Raw genomic sequence first — 21,345 nt, 5'->3', positions numbered from 1 at the left:
CCAAGGCTGACTGAGAAATATTTCCTGTAGTCTGTGGACAAGGTGGCAACCCTGAGACATACCATATGTAGAGCTGAGGAGGTAAATGTTGAGCTCGTCACTCTTTTCCGGCCGAACAACTTCAACCTTTTTCATCCAACTCCCTGTTTTCAGCAGCATGTAATCTCTGTGAAGGTCATATTGATGTATATGTAGCTTCCATAACTTGCTATTACTGCAGGTATATTCATAATGAAATATGTGCGCTATGTTACACTGACGTTAAAGATTTCTGACATTCAAAACGAGTAGACCAGTTCTACTCGTTGACAAATTTTAAAAAAATACAAAAAAAAAATACTCAATTGGAATTACACACAGCAACCATTTCCCCCTACTGGCAACCTCACGCCCAATTGCAGGCCAGGTGCTAAATCTTCTTGTCTCCACAGGGACAGTTGTGACTGGGGGTGCCCATTTAAATGTGTTTGAGACGTGATGTAAGTCGCTTATTGCGCATAAAGCGCTCATAGGCACCCCAGAGTAAAAGGCCCTATAAAAAACAAGTGATTATTATTAATTTTGCCAGTAACAAGTGCATTTCAAATTTGAATATTATGTAGTGACTGTACTTGTCACTGTATGGTGCCAAGACTTGTGAAGTCACGGCCGGTGATATTATTGCGGGCAGCCCGAGTTGCTGGCTGCAGTACCAACACTAGCGGTAGTTGGGTGAGCGCGGATTAGCGCGAAGGCACCGCGAGCAGCGTGCGGTGCCGGCTCCCAGTGAGGGAGCGAGAGCGAGCGTCAGCCAGCCAGGGTTACTCTGGGGCATGATACTCTGGCTGACCTGTTGTCACGTGACCGGATGATACTGGATGGGGGGCACCGGTGGACGGGGGCCGAGGGGCGGTCACGTGGTCCCGGAGAGCTCTCGGGAACGTTCGAGAAAGGGCCCGAGGAGCCTGGAAGGTGGGCGGGGCTAAGGGCGGAGCGAGCCCCAGTCCGGGAGCATATAACGAGAGCTCCGTGAGGAGCTCGGGGTTCTTCGTGTGTTGCTGTTCGAAGATCCACGTCGGGGAGAAGAAGCCTCTAGCCACGCGGTCCGGGACTCAGCTTGTGGTCCGGACCGGGATAGCGAACCGTGTCTAGTTCTGCCGCAGCATGGCTCGATGGGCATTCAAGTCCCGAGCATAGGTTACGTTATATTGGTGCTGTTGTGTTATATTTAGTGTTGCTCCTAAATTAACGTCTGCGACTCAGTTGGACTCACTACAATTATATCAAATTATTTTTTAGGAACAATATTGTTTACATATAGGAAGGAGGCGTAATGTCTGCTTATTTTGTTACATTTACTTCTATATGATGCTAATTATGTTCTATTTCTTTATATCGCTGTATGTTCAGGAGCTAAATGCCAATGTCGAAAGCTGATAGCCACGAGAGAGCTTCAGGAGCGAGTTTGTGTAGTTTTTCTACTGCTCCGTTGAAGGAGAGCAGACTACAGTGGTTTACCACATGGTCCATAGTTTGGGTTACATGGCCACTTATCACACTGAAGGAGACATGCGCATTGGCCTGTTGATGTTGTGATGCGGTCGATGTTCACCAGTGTCTTTGAGGAATGTCAAAGCAAGGAGGTGCGATGTTTGAGTCTGAAATTATCAGGCTAATGATTATTTTGTTCTATTCAACATAAAAACACGTGGCCTTGTCACAATTACTGCGATGTGGAATTTAAGCGCACGTGATGATTTTCCGATAGATGAGGTTGTTGTCGGCGTTGCCCAGTAGTAGCGTGCAGCAGTGGTTGTCCGGAGCTGTGCGGTGGGACTGCAGGTCCGCACAGTTCTTTAGTATCACTGTAATTATCACCTCAGCCACACCTTTGTAGTACTTGTTACCCTGAAAAACAAGCAACCAGCGCTATTCTGAATTAGATGATATGTAAAGATTACCAAGCCATTCAATTAAATTGAATATTACTAAGGTGAAGATAAAAGTTAATTATTCGATTCCTTAATTTGAAACCTAGTGAAAAAACATTTAACAAATGACAGCAAAATTCTAAAAGCCAACTGCCATTTGCCCCACTGTAGTCACCATCTCTGTACCAAGACACTGCATTACAAGTGTAGTGACATAAAATGGGTCACTACGGCGCGTAGCACTGGTTACTGACAGAAAGCGGAACTGTGGGTGTAGTAGCTCTCTCTGCCAGCAGGGCATGCAATGTCCCGGAATGGGTCACTAGGGTGCATAGTGCTGGTTGCTGGCAGAGGGGGGCACCTGAGGACGTAGCAGCCCGGTCGGCTGGCAGGGCACGTGATAGGCCGGGGTAAGGGATGTAGGGCAAAGGTGACAGAGGGGACACGTGGGGTATAGCCCGGAGCCTTCTGGTAGGTTCCAGAAGGGGGCGAGGCCGAGAGCGGAGCCAGGCCACGCTAGGGGGCATAAAAGGGAGGTCCCAAGGCTGGATCGGGGCTGTCGTTTGGAATGGAACCCGCCGTGCTACGTCTTCGTCTCCTCGCATCGTGGGTTAGGCAGCGTGCCGGCTGTCCCGACCTGTTTATATCTATCCCGTGTGCGAGTAGTGTCTAAGAAGTGTTGAATAAACGTACGTGCCTCCTCCTATTAGTGTCTCCGAAGTGACTCACTACACAAGTACTCATAGTTATTTATTTCTCAAACGAGCATTGAGGTGGTGACCATCTCCCATTTACAGCCCTGTGCCAGTGGTGGAAATAATGCATCTCTATATTATCCATAAGACAACCACTGTTGACTTACCCACAAATCGGTGCTTATTTTATCTACCACAGAGGAATGATGGAGTGAGTCAACTCCCAACTAGTACTTGAACTCGCAAACCTTCCGATGGCAGGTCGCTCACTCTACTGCTGACCCACGTGGATAGTTTCACAGGTATTATCAAAAACCTAATTGATGTTTTCTTTAGACTCATGCTGCTTCAAGTAAATTGAGCCACATGGATGGATGGTTTCACAGGTATTGGCAAAGTCCTAATTGACGTTTGCCTTTAAGCTCCTGCTACTTTGAGTACGTTTTAGCAATGTGGAATCTTTGATTGGAGTCGGGGTTCGGTCTCATGCACCTGCTCCACTCTGACTTCGTACTTGGGCAGACGCTGCACGGCTTCTTTTATCTGGTTCCCAAATGGAGGGTGTCTGTTCACTATCTGCACAACGCAGGAATACACCAGCAAAACATAAGTTGGTTTTGTTGAATTTACAAACAAGAAATACACTCATTATTGGCAGGTGTTACTATTATTAAGGAAGGGTGATGATTGTAATGAAGGCACTCCACTTCGGCCTATCGTTTCCACTATTAACTCACCTACCTACAAACGGGCCCTCCCCCCCTCTTACCTATATAGCCTCTTGTTACAGCAGCTCTTTTGCCCACTTCAGCAATTGTTTCTTGCTGTGGTTGTCCCACCTGATGACGGATGCTTGTTGCGCCCAAAACGTCACGATTAAATTTATTTTAATTTTTATACCTACGTGACTTTACCGAAAGAACCAAAGAGTATGGATCCCTGCAGTCACGAAAACTTCAAATATAGTTTGAACCGCTTCTACGGGGAGGGTTTATACACATCTGTTAGAGCTTTTAACAGACAGCGGGACAAAAAGGCGCAACTAATCGAGTCGCTGACCTTCAAGAGATGCCGCGATAACAAGGTAATACCTGTTAATTGGTTTTTTACCCTTCTATCCGGCAACAAAACTGACACCTTTTTACAAGGAGTCATGTTTGCATAGACCACAATACCTGCAGTCATAATACAAACAAAAGACATAACTCTGATAATGTGCACGGTCCTTGAAGTTGATTGGTCCACATCCGAGACAGCTTTCCTTAGAGCCTAGTCTCACATGGGTTGGACCATATGACGCCAAAAGGCGCACTAAAGGTGCACATTATCAGAGTTATGTCTTTTGTTTGTATTATGACTGCAGGTATTGTGGTCTATGCAAACATGACTCCTTGTAAAAAGGTGTCAGTTTTGTTGCCAGATAGAAGGGTAAAAAAAATTCTCATATTTTTACTGGCAAATGAGGTTCCCATAGTAAAGGTAATACCTATCGCATTTACACTCACATCTGCTGCTGTCACTTCTCCTAATGCTAAACGGATCTTGTTCAAAGCCAGCCTATCACTAATCTCAGAGAGAATAAGATTGCTCCGATTTGAACTTGATCATTTAGACAAGACTCTCTTACAATCACACCTAATATTAACAGATAAAATGTCCACTTCTGATTGGGACCATGTAGATAACATGACAGTCTCCTCTGCTAATTCAATGTCAACCAAATTTAAAGTTAACTTGATCGCTAAATTCAACCTCCTGTGAAAAATGAAGCCAGATCCACATGTTAAAAAGTTAGATGTTAACAAGATTGTCATCAATCAAAGTAACATTCCAATCTCTGACAGCCTAAAATCGGTACTAGCTAAAGGGTTGAATTTCGCAGTCACCCCTAAACATATCCCAGTGGATGATATAATCTCCTAGGTCGACGTAGCCCTCAAAGGCTTGTGACACATCCTGACAGACGTTGCTAGATCTGAAATTGCCACCATCCTTAAAAATGCTAAGAAATCCATTAGTAACCTCAGCAAAGACGAGCACTCTGAACTCGCAAAATTAAAAAAGAGAGATGACAGTCATCCTCTCGGCCGACAAAGGCAATGCTACTGTTATGGATAAAACCACATACAACAAAATCCAGGACCTTCTTAATGATGGCAGCTACACCAAAATCAACAAAGATCCTACTAACAGCCTGACTACAAAAACCAACAATATCATTACCAGTTCGACTTCTCTAATAGAACCAGTCAAACGGCTCTCCCTAAAACCTTCTGCTACTAATTTGGAGCTTTCGTGACTGCAGGAATTACACGTAGGTATAAAAAATAAAATAAATTTAATCACGACGTTTCGGGTGCAACACAAGTGTCCGTCATCAGGTGGGACAACCACAGCAAGAAACAAGTGCTGAAGTGGGCAAAAGAGCTGCTGTAACAAGAGGCTATATAGGTAAGAGGGGGGAGGGCCAGTTTGTAGGTAGGTGAGTTGATAGTGGAAACGATAGGCCGAAGTGGAGTGCCTTCTTTATGGATCTTAGGAAGACCATATAATCTGGGTGGTCTAGTAGCAGAAGTTACTCTTTGGTTCTTTCGGTAAAGTCACATAGAAAGAGTTAAAGCAGCTCTTTTGCCCACTTCAGCAATTGTTTCTTGCTGTGGTTGTCCCACCTGATGACGGACACTTGTGTTGCGCCCGAAACGTCGTGATTAAATTTATTTTATGTTTTATACCTACATGACTTTACCGAAATAACCAAAGAGTATGATTGTAATGTGTTTCCCAATTGAGTAATTTGCAAATTACTTTTTACATTTATCGTGACTGTGATTGTCACTGTGTGGTGCCGGGCTTACGAAGCCACGGTGGATAATGTGCTGACATTATGTGTAGCCTGCTTACGGGGCGTAGTACCAGTCCTAGCAGGTCTTGGGTGAGCGCTTGTCAACGCAAAGGCACCGTGAGCAGTGTGCGGTGCGGGTGCGGGCTCCCGGTGAAGGAGCGAGAGGGAGCGTCAGCCAGCCAGGGTTACGTTGGGGCATGATACGCTGGTTGACCTGCTGACACGTGACCGGATAATATTGGAGGGGGGCCAGCGGTGGACGGGGGCCGCTGGGCGGTCGCGTGGTCAAAAAGAGCCTTCGAGAAATAGCTCGAGAGATCTGGAAAGTGGGCGGGGTGAAGGGCGGAGCCAGCCCAGAGGGATATAACGGGGGCCCCATGAGGAGCTCGAGGTTCTTCGTGTGCTGGTGTGAAGAAGATCCACGTCGGGGAGAAGAAGCCTCTAGCCATGCGGTCCGGGAACCAGCTTGTGGTCCGGACCGGGATAGCAAACCGTGTCTAGTTCTGCCGTAGTGTGGTTATATGGGCTTTCGAGACCCGAATGTAAATTGTGTGATGTTGTGTTAAAGTTGCGTAATAAAGTGTGTTGCTCCCAAGATAACGTCTGCGACTCAGTTGGACTCACTACACATTTTGCTAATTTGGACAATGACGCCGGCACACAATGGTCTTCTTTGAATGACATCAAGGGATCTTTAACGTTCACTTTGAAGAAGATGGTGTTTAGATTTTTATGGTGAATAAATCCGCAGTATTAATTAACCAGAGCGGTCTGCCAGCTTCGAACTGCAAGCTTTTGCAACAAGCGCTACCACTGGGCCAATGGCATTTATGGTATAGCTACCATATAATTGTATTGGGAAGTGTGCTTAACACCAGCACAAACATAGATACATGTTGTGGAGATTAACACTACACCCATTATCTCACCAACTCAATTTCCCGTCCATGAGTGTTTTCAATTTTCTCAAAAGATGTCAATCCAGCGTTGACCAGTGCGCTGGACATTGAGAAGCCTACAGCAGAAATACTGAGGTTAAGTAATGTTTCATTGAAGGGTCTTCTGAAAAAAATGCGTGGTTGTAAATAATTTGTATTTATTGCTTTTAATCGTAAAAGGGACCATATTTACCGATTTTTTCAAGTTGTTTAAAAACGGAAGGTGAATTTTCCCAAAGCTTTGCACGAAAACATTTAGCGAGGTGGACCGCATTCACCACGGCCTGGAAATTATTCTGCTTATCCTTTTGCTGCAAAAATTCGGCAAGACCTACAAACACAAAATGGAGAAATAACATATATAAATACTGTTATGCGTTTAAAAGTTAGCTTCAGAAACAATGTAAATTTGTTTAAATAGTGCAGTTTAAACTTACATTTTGTAAGTCGGATTCCAGTCCTGAATATTTTGGCAGTGTCCTGTATCAATGCAAAATCTTGCACGAGTACACATCCCAGCTGAGCTTGAATGAGGCTACAAACAACGTGTAATTTTAATTGTGTAGCAAAACATAATTCTCCACTCGAACAAACTTTTTTTTGCAATATAGATGCAGTTTAAAGTGTTAAAATGAGTGTCAATACATTTTGAAGGCTCTCCAATTAAAATGTGTGATCTGTATGGTGATATCAAATGGATAATAATCTGCAAATGTGTAGAACATTAAAACCCTAAACACGAAGTTGTGTTGCTAACTATAAAGAAAGTTAATAACCAACTCCAAATATACGTATGTGTTATCTTAACAGGAATATTGAATTCATAGCTGTACTGACCAGTTTACTTTCATTTCAATGGTTTTTATTTTACCGGACATTGGAAATCTGAAAGAATATAAGCATTCAGATTAACTTATAATGGCTTATCCAAATAATAACTAATACACACTGAATATACAATATACACTTAAAATATGCGCATACAGACTTAAACCCCATTCGTTTATCCGTACAATATTTTGAAATGCGTAATACTTGAACAACTACTATTTTCTCAAATATGTAAATGTTTTCTCATTTGATGTTTCACTATTCGAGAAACCTCTTAAATCAAATTATAATAAATGTTTTAGACCGATAAAACATTTGATATTAAACTTTCAAGATTATTCCAGTGTAGGTTCTGGATTTTTATTCCAAAAAATGACATTAATACAGGGTCTTAAAAAAATACCTAACATTCTTCAACCTGGCCAAATACCATATAAATGTTTTTATTTATTGTAATGTAACTTTGCCAATATACAGTATGCATAATTGTATATTTACATGACAATTCATCTGTATTGGTTTAAACAAACGTGACTGCTGATGAGACAAAGAATGTCAAAACCAGTCCAGAGTTTCGTTGTGTGAAACCAAGTCTGCTGAAATGCTAGGATGTGTAAAATATATGTATTCTTTTATGTGGAGGGACAGATATGTGGAGGCATATTGTACGCTTATTTTTTTCCCATTCTTTACGATGCTAATGGTTATTTTGTGATGTGTGTCACTGATTGTTACCGTATTGTGTGATTTTTGGCCATATTCAATGTGTTCAGGGTTTTCTTTTCATTAACGCGGAGTGCGATGTCTTTATACTCTCGACAGCTTGAGATAAGAGTCACCTGTAAAGAAGGTCAAAGATCAAGATGCCATCATGGCCAAAACCATTGATGCTACTACACAGAATTGTAAACGCATTCCACCCTCCGCCAGATCTCGCAGCTGCTGCACAATAGACACACAGTGAGCTACCAAATCTGCCCTGACACTATTGCACCATTTGCTCTTAGGTCAGCCATAAACGCACATCCATTACAGTAACAAATCAGTATTTAATAGCAATTACAAACCTCTAAAACATTTATAATATAAGGTGTCCTAAACCGAAAATGTGTTAAAGAGATCAAGAGGAAAATGTATCAGTTCAGCTAATAGCTAATCACAAAAACACTCTCTTGTAAAATATATGTGGGAGTTATGACCTGGTGGCTCAACAGTGTGAGTGGCTTGCAGATGTAGGGGTGTTAAAGAGAGAGCCGTTATGCATGGCAGCTTATGGGAAACAAACACAGTGGGCGGGGCTACGTGAGTGCACGGGGGGGGGGGGGTGCTCTCAACGACGTCCGCACCAGGCAGCCCGGGGCCCCACCCCTCAGCGGGGGTGGAGTATAAAGGGGGATGTGTCAGAGGGCTCGGGGCAGAATGTTAAAGCTAAACCAGTGAAGACCGAAGATCGTCTAGCTAGAGCCCTGGACTCCCCTGGGACGCCGCCCTTGTCAGGGCCGCGCAGGACCGAGCCAGCGGCGTGGTCCCGAGAACCAGAGCTAGTGCTCTGGGACTCCAGGTACCGTAGCTCGACTTACCAGTGTCGGGCCAGACAGCCTCCCCTAGCCCGTTAGTGGAGGACTAGGAGGTAGGTCAGAGATAGCTAGCAGTGTATTCCCAGCTAGCCGGGTGAGGGGGCCGATACCCCCTCTAGTATTGTATGTCCACAGTTGTGACTACTTGTACGGAATAAATACGTGTGCCTCACCAACGGTGTCCAAGAGTCATCAACGGTACTTCACAGACAGTAGGTTCCAAGTTCAAATGCTGGTTGTGAGTTGACTCAACCCACCTTCCCTCCGAGTTTGATAACATGAGTACCACTCTGTTAGTAAGTTAACAGTGGGTGTACTACGGAGAGACCCCTGTAATAGGATTGTGGATTTTCCACGATAGTCTCAGGGCTGTAAACGGTAGATGGACCACCTCAGTGCTCATTTGAGCAGGAAATCACTTTGACTTGGCTCTGAATGCTGCTGTACAATGCATTGATTATGCCTTAAAATGTACGTGTTAGTTGAACCTTATGCCAGAAGCACACCTATTGATAGAATTGTCAGCAACGATTTATGCAGTAATAAACTAAAAGTCTGTCTTTTTAAGTAAAAATAAAATAAGGTATCCTTGCTCCAATAAGGTGTACTGTATAGATACAATGATGATGATGACCGCCAAACATGCCAAAACTGCTAAATTATCTGCACAATTGTTTTTCTGCTTATGAATTTGTTTATACAAAATAACAATTTACGGCCGTTTGTCAAATCCGCTGCTGTAAGTCATTGTGGTTGTTTGATACGTGTCATATACATATATCCTTGTCTGTTAACGTAATTACAGTCACTACTTGTAATGCGTTGTCATGAACCCTTTCAGGGAGCTCTCCCTCTGCTAAGGGACATTGCGCAGTAAGCCTTGTTGACATAAGTTGATGGTGATATGGAAGAATGAGAAACCAAGCCTGTGACCTTACTTACCAGGTCTTGCATGGCTTCAGAGCCCTGTAATGTGCCAAACAGCTTTATGGTATCAAATGCGATGTAGTAGGAAGCCATCAATCTGCCAACATCTGTACAATATAAAACCATTTTTGTTAAAATAGCAACACATATTAAAAAACTTTAATTAAATGCCAGGGTTCATCTTCTTGGTTCTTTCGGTAAAGTCACGTAGAAGGGAAGTAATAAAATAATAAAAATAAAACATAATAAAATGAAATAATTCTCACGACGTTTCGGCTACAACGCAAGCAGCCGTCTTCACCTGAAGACGGCTGCTTGCGTTGTAGCCGAAACGTCGTGAGAATTATTTCATTTTATTATGTTTTATTTTTATTATTTTATTACTTCCCTTCTACGTGACTTTACCGAAAGAACCAAGAAGATGAATCCCTGCAGTCACGAAAGCTTTAAATCGAAATAAATGCCAGGGTGTTGGTGACTATACTGCATGCCTGTAATACAGGGTTGGTGGATCAAACACAAATTGGTAAAACTCTCTTCCCAAGGTGGCCAAGATCGACATATGCTTGGCTTGCCAGGGTGTGGCAGTACAGCAAATTCATGTATCCATATGCACGGATATTGAGTTATTACCCCTTGCACACGTGGGGGTTTTCCATGTGTAGTGGGTTGAATAACTAGAAGAAGGCTTCTCTGAGGCAACACAGTTTTTATTTAACAATTAGCACTTAACACAGAGAGGTAACGGCCCCTCACACCCAATACACGATGGAGGTTACTCTCCAGACTGCTACGCCTCTCATTGGCTAATCTACAAGTCCTCCGTGAGTTTAGCTTGAATCTTCACTGGTATATAAGCTGGAGCCGACCCTTGCCAGGGGTACGGCTCTGCCCTCGGGCTCTTCAGTCTTCACTGGCATAGCTTCGAGCCGACCCTTGCCAGGGGTACGGCTCTGCCCTTGGGGCTCTTCAGTCTTTAGGAGGCTTCTTGTCTTCAGCTAGACGACGACTGCCGGGACCGTCCAGAGGTCCGGCTTTTACACAGAGCCTTGGCTCGCTCCGCCCCGGCCACACCTTCTCGAACCTTCGAGAAGGATCTGGGGATGATGTCATCCCCAGCCCCCCTCCTGGGGTCTGGGGTCTGCCCCTTTTACATACTGTTCCAGAGGGTAACCGTTGGACCCGATGGCCCACAGACTGTCAGCACTGGGGCTCAGCCCCTCTGTTGCCCCCTATTGGCATGAGGCCGGTATTGCCGGCTACCGCATGGGAACGGCGCATCTTGGCCCAATAACACCGTGGTACATGCACAGACACTCATTAATGAAATTGGCGAAACATCCCAATATAGCAGCACAGGGCTCGAGAAATTGTTGGCGCAGGTTCTCACTGCCTCCCCTGCTTGTCTGTGGTTTTACCCCTGTGGCTCCGTTAGGAAACAGTGCATGTTACAAATTCTACAGCACGTTTTGAGATGCAATTTGCGTTAATCACTAGACGCTATATACAAATAAAATGTGAGATTACATTATGTTTTTTCATCACAAATAAAACACACAAACACGTAATAGTATGCTGTTTAAGCGGAAGGATTATTTACCTGTTGGCTTAATATCTCCATTCTGCATACAAATTAGCTTGAAAGTTGCCAGTGAGTTCAAACTCTCTAAGCATAGTTCTGAAATAAATAATGCAAAATAAACAGTAACATCGTTGTGGACAATACAACAAACTAAGCAGGTAATATGCCTTCTTCTCATATTTGTCTCTCCACTAAAATCTAAAATATGCTTTACACATTCATAGCTAACAGAGGAGATCCTTGCCTCTTAACGTCGAGCAGGTCACTCGTATTGGTTCAAACAAGCCTGACTGCTTATACATTGAATGTCGGGACCGGTCCAGATTTTTGCTTGCGTTGAAACCAACGCTGCTGAAAATATTCACTCCCAGAAGGCCGTGTGGCTGATCGGATATGTTATAAACAATGATTGTATTTTATGGGGAGAGACAGATATGGGAAGAAGGCATATTGTCAGCTGAATTATTTTAACATAACGATCGTTAAACAAATACAATTAAATAAAAAGCAATTTGTCTCAATTTTAATCATTGGAAATTATGCTGTATGTAATTGAAAAATAAGGAACAATTTGAATTGACCAAGTGGCTGTTTCAGAGGCTGCGGATATGGGTTTTCTTCTCAGTTTTCTTTCTTCTAACAAGTAGATAGGTTTCTTGAATTGAGCAAGGTTGTAAGAGTTTGGAAAATGAGACCATCGGAGGGAATTCACAAGTACTGTAAAGCATCAGTACCAGGGGAAGCACAGTAACATACGAATAACACAAGCATACAATTATATTTCCCTTAGTTTCAAATTGTCTACTATTATTCCAGCAAAATTACAGTTTGATGTGAAATTGTGTTAATATCACTCTACCTTGCAGAAGTTTCTTCTCAATGTCCTCTTTGCTCAGACCAGCGGGAAATTCTGTATCAATGATTCATACAGAGTACATTTATTTTTCAGTATGCTGCCTTTTTATGCATCGCTTCAGATGTACTTAAGACGGCTTTAACATCTTCTTTGTTCTTTCGGTAAAGTCACGTAGAAGGGAAGTAATAAAATAATAAAAATAAAACATAATAAAATTATTCTCACGACGTTTCGGCCACAACGCAAGCAGCCGTCCTCAGGTGAAAACCAGGTCCGTCGAGGCGACAGAGTCTGATATGCAAATTCCTTTGTCAAGGCGCCCAGCTTATATATATGCTCCAAGCTCGTGTGCTGTTTCATTCAGACTCTGTCGCCTCGACGGACCTGGTTTTCACCTGAGGACGGCTGCTTGCGTTGTGGCCGAAACGTCGTGAGAATAATTTTATTATGTTTTATTTTTATTATTTTATTACTTCCCTTCTACGTGACTTTACCGAAAGAACCAAGAAGATGAACCCCTGCAGTCACGAAAGCTTTAAATCAAAATTTAACGGCTTTAACAGTTTAATATCTTGTCATAGTCAAAAGTCAAAACTATTGAAACACTTTCTGTCAACGAACAAAATATAAATTTTCAGAATGTTTAACATTACTCCTTGCAAATATACTGTCATTATGTCCTTTGTACTTAATAACATTAAAACATGTTATTTCCTCCAGTCAGCTCATAATATTTTTGAAAGCACCCAACATTGTGAAATATAATTACAGCGAAGATTACTGTTTTATATTCCAATAGCTGATCTATGCAAAGGCATAATGGCTCAAAATACCCAAAGATGGTTTCACACAATGTTTTAGTGTCCATATATAAGCAGGAAATACTACCTCCTTCACATATCTGTCTCGCCACATAAAAATGCAGTATTTTTTTTACTCATAACGTTATTGCCAGTGCATAATTTTTATAATAACCATTCAAATTTATCATGCGCATTCCATCCTAGGATCAAAATTGTGGACCGGTTTTGCAATTCAGTGCCACGTCAGGATTGTATGAAGCAATGCCAGATGTTTACAGGCAAGGGCCCTCTCTGTTAGATATGGATCTTCGTTCAACACAAAACTATATAATATACATTACATTAATTTGTGTTTCATTCGAATAAGTGTCATTCACTCAAATACATTTTGAAAATAGGATAGATACACATCTATATACATCCTTCCAAAATACCTATACTACTTAAAAACACATTTAAAATGTATGGTCTTGAATAATTTTCTTAAATAAATGCACGAATAGGTAACTCAACCTTTTCCAATACATGTTAATTGTTATTCCTTTCCTATGCATAATTTGAACCTGGTGATTATACTATCGTACACTATAGCTATTTAAGAGGCAACACTATTTTTTATCTGTCACGCGAACATTGTATGTTTTGATTTTGAATTGTAAATGCATTTCTTACTGTAATGCTTTGGGTTTTTGAGTGCCCGAATGTACAGGAATGTGGATCGGATCCAATCCAATGCCACGTTGACATCTGTGATCGTGTGCAGTACAATCTCCGCATTGAGGTGCTCTGTTAAATTCATGTGCAAACTGCAAGAGACCGAAGGTGTTCACAAATTAACGGTAGCTACTTCATAACAATGGGAATATGAAGTTGCACAGAGGAAGCTGATTAATGGAAATTCACAAAAAGTAGAAAAAAACATAATTCTGAACTATCTTAAAATTAATTGAGAAAGTTTTCATTACAGCGTGAAAATTGGAAAGATCTTGAACAAGATAATATAATACAAAATAAATGTTTATTTTGATATAGTACTTTTCCTCAAAAGAACACAAAGTGCTGTTACATGTGTAGTGACATAAGAAGGGAGGGGCTGCTGGGGGCTCTGGGTTCCCGGGCGGGTCCAGACGCTTAAGCCTCTGGGCGCCAGGCGTTGGGTTCCCAGGCGCTGAAGCCTTTTGGCGCCGCCAACGGGGGGGGGGGGCTGTGTGTGCTCAATGGGATGTCTGATGGCGCACACGGCCCCACCCCTCGTTGGACTAGGCATAAAAAGGGGAGCTCCCTAGACGATCGGGGCGAGTTGTAACTCAAGACCCAAGACCCACGACCAGCCATCTGAAGACCCTGGGATGTTGTGAGAGCGAGTGGTGGGACTCTGGAACTCCCGACTCTACGACCTTGTGAGGGCGAGTTCCAGAGCGTAGCCAGAGTAGAGTATCTAGGCTGTGTACCTAGGCTGTGTACCTAGGCTGTAACAGAGTATCAGGACTGTTGGAGTGTTGTGTTGTAAACAGGACCCTGCGGGGTGGGCTGGTAGGAATAATACTTAGTACCGGTACAGGGATATCGACCGGGTATAGAAGAGTTAAAGAAAAAATTATCGTGCACAAATAAGGCGATTAAATGTATCTCGTCTCTGTGTTAATAAGCCTCCCGCACTAGGCCTCGCGAAGCCTGCCGCACTAGGCCTCGCGAAGCCTACTGCACTAGGCCTCGCGAAGCCTTCTCTGCAGTAGACTTAGCGAAGCCTTCTGCAATAGGCCTCGCGAAGCCTCTGCAGTAGGCCTCGCGAAGCCGCGCTTTTCGTGCACAAATAAGGCGATTAAATGTATCTCGTCTCTGTGTTAATAAGCCTCCCGCACTAGGCCTCGCGAAGCCTGCCGCACTAGGCCTCGCAAAGCCTGCCGCACTAGGCCTCGCGAAGCCTGCCGCACTAGGCCTCGCGAAGCCTACTGCACTAGGCCTCGCGAAGCCTTCTCTGCAGTAGACTTAGCGAAGCCTTCTGCACTAGGCCTCGCGAAGCCTCTGCACTAGGCCTCGCGAAGCCGTGCTTTTCGTGCACAAATAAGGCGATTAAATGTATCTCGTCTCTGTGTTAATAAGCCTGCCGCACTAGGCCTCGCGAAGCCTGCCGCACTAGGCCTCGCGCCGTGCTTTTCGTGCACAAATAAGGCGATTAAATGTATCTCGTCTCTGTGTTAATAAATGTTTCTTGTCTCTGTGTTAAAAAAACGTGCTGCGTTTCAGTAAAGTAATTTTTTAAATAAACGTGCTGCGTTTCAGTAAAGTAATTTTGAAGCGAAGTTTAAAGTTTTGCCGTGATGCGCCGGAAACGACGGCCATCTTGTTTAATTCACAGATCGCAGGGGGAGCGGGCGGCCATCTTGTCGGACAGGGTCATGCCAAGTGTTTGCAGTAGGGGGCGATGTTGATACACGGACGGACGGACGCGGACGGACGGACAGCCGGGCGCGGACGGACGGACGGACGGACACATTAATCTATTGGTCTGGTCCACTTCGTTCCTACCAGTATAAAGAAGTTACCTCTACAAGTGTCTCCGGAACCCGTTACATTTGGCGTCAGAAGTGGCAATGGAGACAAGAAGTAAGCCACGTACCTTCAGTCCTGACGGCGATGTTGAGGAGCAAGCGGCGACGGGGCAGCCAACTCGGGCCGACAACGACGCCGCACCGCCGGCTGAACAGTCGTCCACCACACCTACCGATCCTCCTCCAGCGTCGGGAGCAGCAATGGAGGAAACGCTGCTTCGCCTCACCGAGCTGCTCCACGCCACCGTCTCCATCCTGGATGACATGCGTCGCTCACAGGCGGAGACAGGAGGGAGAGAGGCGGCGCAGCGGCCGCGCCATTCCGCCGGCTCCAACACAAAGATGGCAGCCGTTCCCGCCGCAAATACATCCGGGTGTGTCGTCACTTCTGCCGGGGGAGCAATGACCGCTGGAAGCGACGTCACTTCCGGGCCCAGCGTGGGCCAACCCGACGACGCTGCGTCATCAGCGCTGCGTCCCTCACCGCCGGGTGACAGCTGTTTGCAACCTAGCAACGCCGCGTCATCAGTGCTGCGTCCCTCACCGCCGAGTGACAGCGCTGGGAACGCGAAGCCAGCTTCAGCCGAGTTGCCAGGCAACGAGCGCGGGGCTCACGTCCACCAACGCCTGCCGGCACTCAAGGCATTTTCTTCAGAGGGGGGTGAGTGGGCAGCATTCGAACGCCGGTTCGTCTCTCTTATAGAGACGTCCGGCTGGTCGGAGTATGAAGCGCTCCAGGGCCTCCCGGCCATGCTCGACGACTCCCTCGCAGAACTCCTTGCGGTGCCACGGGCGAAACGTGCCACGCTCACGGATGCCCTTCATCAGATGCGGCTGATTTATGGACCCCCGTCCGAAGCACGTCACCGCTTCGATGCGAGGAGGAAGAAGGCCTCCGAGTCGGCGATGGGGTACCGCAGCGCGCTACTGGCCATGGCGCGGGTTGCCTACCCTCGCATGGATGAAGACGCTGTGGAGTCACTCGTGCTGCAGAAGCTCATGAGCTTGGCCCGCCAGCTTCGAGTTGCCATGCCGACAGCCGACGACGACTTCACGTCGCTACGTGCTGCCAGGTGCATCCAAGCACACCTACATTGCGATGAGGACACGACCATCGCCGCCTGTGCAGGCCCACCTGATGCACAAGCCTATGACGTGCATTCGGGGCCTCATCAGGCCTTCGCGGCAACAGAAAATCGCGGATCGTCCAACTGGCGATCCCAGCGAGATCACCACCAGCGGGACCGGCCAATCTCGCGCCAGGACGGGGCGTCCATCGTCTGCCACAACTGTGGCCTTCGGGGCCATGTGGCGTCCGGCTGCCGGGTCCCCCGACGCCGGACTTCAGGACCTCCGGCGCCTCGGCCACCACCGTATCCTCAGCATACCCAGGCAAGTCACGACACCTCGCACTCTTGGCCCCCACTTACAACAAGCACGGACCCTCACACCACACAGGGGGGTCATGCTTCGGAGGAGGGGGATTCGGGCCCATCATTGAACAACCGGGCGCTCGGACCAGGTCAATGGTCCGAGTTGGCCCATAGGGTCATTGCCGCGGCGGCAGGGTCCTCTGCCGTAGTGGGTTCCATCGAGGGCGTTGATGTTCGTATGTTGATCGATACGGGTGCGTCGGCGACCATCATTTCAGACATATTCTTGGTTCTTTCGGTAAAGTCACGTAGAAGGGAAGTAATAAAATAATAAAAATAAAACATAATAAAACAATTCTCACGACGTTTCGGCCACAACGCAAGCAGCCGTCCTCAGGCGAAGAATGAGAACATTATCAAGCTAGGAGCTTATATAGGTGTAGCGAGGAGGAGCGCCTTAACAAAAGAATGTGCATATGAAGAGGAATTTAGCATACCAATGGGCAATGCATAGGAGGTGGGCGGAGGGGTTTCAAAGTCCCATTATGCCCATGCATTATGCAGGATCAACAGCACCACGGGGGGGCGCAAGGAACAGCGTTAATAAAGGAAAGGAATGTTAGTGATATGTAGCTGCATTTGCCAAACAACCACGTAGAAAACCAAAGTGAAAACTACATAAAAAACTAAAATATAAACTGATACTTACTATACTCTACAATAAGCTGAGTTACTAACAACAAATAATAAATTACAATTCTACGTCGTAAGAAGTATATAATATACTTCCATCTAAACTTTATTCTCTTAGCATATACAGTACTATATACTGCCATAGATAAACCCAACATTAAATTATATACTGTATTGCTGTAAACCACCCTATACTTTATACATTTTAATATAACACTATGTATTATTCAACTCACCCTAATGTGTATCGAAATGGTTTATTGCGTCCTTCCAATGATTGCTAAGCCTGAATCCATCTTCTCGGTTAAAATTGTCTCTGTGTTTGTATATGTGGATCGCCTCATGAACGAATCTCTCATGATAGCCAGATGGCTTGCAGAGAACCTCCGTCTTGGAGAAGTCAATGTCATGTGAGCCCACTGAGTTGTAACAGTGGTCTGCCACGGCTGAGGTGTTTGTCCTACCGTGTTTTAGATCAGCTTTATGTTCACGAATGCGGTCTGAGACGTGTCGTTTGGTTTCCCCAATGTAACTGCTACCACAGAGGCAACTTAGTTTGTAGACGCCAGGGTACTGTATGTCTGGAATCACATCTTTTACAGACGGTACCAGATCACGGATTTTATGTACTGTGTTGAATCGGACCTGGATCTTGTGTTTAATCAGGATTTTGGAGATCTTTTTTGTGACCCCAGCAATGTAGGGTAAGGTGATGGTCTTGAAAGGCTCCTCAACAGGATCTTTCTTGATGGTTGGAGTGATGGCTTTGCGGATTGTGTAGTCGGAGTAACCATTAGCTTTAAGAGCTTGGCGTACGTGTTTGAGTTCACTGGAAATGTGTTCATGGTCGGAGATGCATTGGGCTCTATGATATAGAGTCTTGATGAGGGAATTCTTTTGGGATGGATGGTGGTGGGAATCCGGTTTTAGATAAGCATCCGTGTGGGTGGCTTTCCTGTAGACAGAGTGGCTCATTGAACCATCAGGTCTCCTTTTGATTAGGACATCCAAAAAGGGTAGCTTGCCATCATTTTCGACTTCCATGGTGAATCTGATGGCTGGGTGTATGGAATTGATGTGGTCGAGAAATTGGTCTAGAGCAGGCCGGCCATGTGGCCAGATGACAAAAGTGTCGTCTACGTATCTCTTCCATAAGGTCGGGCGTAGAGTGGCAGTCTGGATGGCGTCCGTCTCAAATTTCTCCATGAAGATGTTGGCTACAACCGGAGATAGGGGGGAGCCCATTGGGGTGCCCTCAATTTGCTTGTAGAAGGTTCCATTCCAGGTGAAGTATGTATTGGTTAAGCAGTGTCTCACCAGGGGGGGTACCCCAGCATTTAGTCCTTGATGAACCAAGTCTTCAATGATTGCGATGGTGTCAGGCACAGGCACCTTGGTGAACAAGGAAACCACATCAAAACTGACAAGCAGGTCGTCTGGGGACAGGGCAATCCCCTTGATTGTCGATACCAGGTCAGTAGAGTTTAGTACTGCAGAGGTGGTTTTTCCAGTGAAAGGCCGTAGGATTTCGGACAAAAAACGAGCCAGTTTGTAAGTGGGGGAGTTGATAGTAGAGACAATGGGACGAAGAGGTGTATCTTCTTTATGTATCTTTGGCAAGCCGTACAATCTTGGTGGCCTGGCTGCAGAAGGTTTCAACGAGAACTGTTTGGTCTGATCAATTAATGCGGTTGAAGCAGAAATGATGTTGTTGGTTTTGGAGACGAGGCTGTTGGTGGGGTCTCTTTTTATTTTTGTATAGCTGCCATCGTTGAGTAGTTCTTGAATTTTGTTGTTGTATTCTATTTTGTCCATGATGACAGTGGCATTGCCTTTGTCGGCTGAGAGGATGACAATGTCATCCCTCTTTTTTAATTGAGCTAATTCAAAACGCTCATCTTTGCTGATGTTGCTAGCTGGCATCTTAGCGTTTTTGAGGGTTACAGAGATTTCAGATCTTGCTACGTCTGCAGCGATGTGACTCAAGCCCTTGAGAGCTACATCTACTCGAGCAATTATATCATTAACTGGTATGTGTCTAGGTGTGACTGCAAAGTTTAGTCCTTTAGCTAAAACGGATTTCAAACCTTCAGAAATAGGACTGTTACTGCGATTAATTACGACTTTGTTAACATCTAGCTTTTCAATGTGTGGGTCCGGTTTCTTGTTTGAGAGGCGGTTGAATTTGGAAATCAAGTTGTCCTTACATTTAGTCGACATAGCGGCAGCTGAAGAGGCAGTCATTTTTTCCACGTGTTCCCAATCCGATGTGGACATTGTTGCACTCAAAGATAAGTGTGATTTGTAGAGTGTCTTGTCTAACTGATCTAGTTCGGTGCGCGTAAGTCTGATTTTCTCTGAGATAAGAGCTAAGCTAGTTCTAGACAGAATTCGTTTCGCATTAGAAGAAGTTACAGCAGCAGATGTTAGTGTAAATGCGTTTGGTATTACCTTAGAGTCGCGGCATCTCTTCAGAAAGGTGAGAGACTCGATTAGCTGAGCCTTCTTATCCCGGAGCTTGTTGAAGGATCTCAAAGTTATGTGGAAACCCTCCCCGTAGAGGCGGTTAAATTTCGATTTAAAGCTTTCGTGACTGCAGGGATTCATCTTCTTGGTTCTTTCGGTAAAGTCACGTAGAAGGGAAGTAATAAAATAATAAAAATAAAACATAATAAAACAATTCTCACGACGTTTCGGCCACAACGCAAGCAGCCGTCCTCAGGCGAAGAATGAGAACATTATCAAGCTAGGAGCTTATATAGGTGTAGCGAGGAGGAGCGCCTTAACAAAAGAATGTGCATATGAAGAGGAATTTAGCATACCAATGGGCAATGCATAGGAGGTGGGCGGAGGGGTTTCAAAGTCCCATTATGCCCATGCATTATGCAGGATCAACAGCACCACGGGGGGGCGCAAGGAACAGCGTTAATAAAGGAAAGGAATGTTAGTGATATGTAGCTGCATTTGCCAAACAACCACGTAGAAAACCAAAGTGAAAACTACATAAAAAACTAAAATATAAACTGATACTTACTATACTCTACAATAAGCTGAGTTACTAACAACAAATAATAAATTACAATTCTACGTCGTAAGAAGTATATAATATACTTCCATCTAAACTTTATTCTCTTAGCATATACAGTACTATATACTGCCATAGATAAACCCAACATTAAATTATATACTGTATTGCTGTAAACCACCCTATACTTTATACATTTTAATATAACACTATGTATTATTCAACTCACCCTAATGTGTATCGAAATGGTTTATTGCGTCCTTCCAATGATTGCTAAGCCTGAATCCATCTTCTCGGTTAAAATTGTCTCTGTGTTTGTATATGTGGATCGCCTCATGAACGAATCTCTCATGATAGCCAGATGGCTTGCAGAGAACCTCCGTCTTGGAGAAGTCAATGTCATGTGAGCCCACTGAGTTGTAACAGTGGTCTGCCACGGCTGAGGTGTTTGTCCTACCGTGTTTTAGATCAGCTTTATGTTCACGAATGCGGTCTGAGACGTGTCGTTTGGTTTCCCCAATGTAACTGCTACCACAGAGGCAACTTAGTTTGTAGACGCCAGGGTACTGTATGTCTGGAATCACATCTTTTACAGACGGTACCAGATCACGGATTTTATGTACTGTGTTGAATCGGACCTGGATCTTGTGTTTAATCAGGATTTTGGAGATCTTTTTTGTGACCCCAGTAATGTAGGGTAAGGTGATGGTCTTGAAAGGCTCCTCAACAGGATCTTTCTTG

The 21,345-nt window shown here is 44.7% G+C and overlaps 1 protein-coding gene across 1 annotated transcript in view; it reads right to left on the bottom strand.

The window, feature by feature from the left end:
* Nucleotides 1–21,345, bottom strand: part of HFM1 (helicase for meiosis 1) — an 86,034-nt gene that overhangs the window by 9,652 nt on the left and 55,037 nt on the right. Inside the window, 12 exon segments of the mRNA XM_078867835.1 lie at nt 63–166; nt 1,730–1,887; nt 3,098–3,181; nt 6,377–6,462; nt 6,579–6,716; nt 6,823–6,920; nt 7,223–7,270; nt 7,952–8,055; nt 9,736–9,827; nt 11,321–11,398; nt 12,162–12,227; nt 13,634–13,767. Coding sequence (XP_078723961.1) covers nt 63–166; nt 1,730–1,887; nt 3,098–3,181; nt 6,377–6,462; nt 6,579–6,716; nt 6,823–6,920; nt 7,223–7,270; nt 7,952–8,055; nt 9,736–9,827; nt 11,321–11,398; nt 12,162–12,227; nt 13,634–13,767 — 1,190 coding nt within the window.

Source organism: Lampetra fluviatilis, chromosome 24, assembly GCF_964198595.1.
Source record: "Lampetra fluviatilis chromosome 24, kcLamFluv1.1, whole genome shotgun sequence".
Classification (NCBI taxonomy): domain Eukaryota; kingdom Metazoa; phylum Chordata; class Hyperoartia; order Petromyzontiformes; family Petromyzontidae; genus Lampetra; species Lampetra fluviatilis.
The sequence above is the reverse complement of the archived record's forward strand: the minus strand, read 5'-3'. Positions and strand labels throughout refer to the sequence as shown.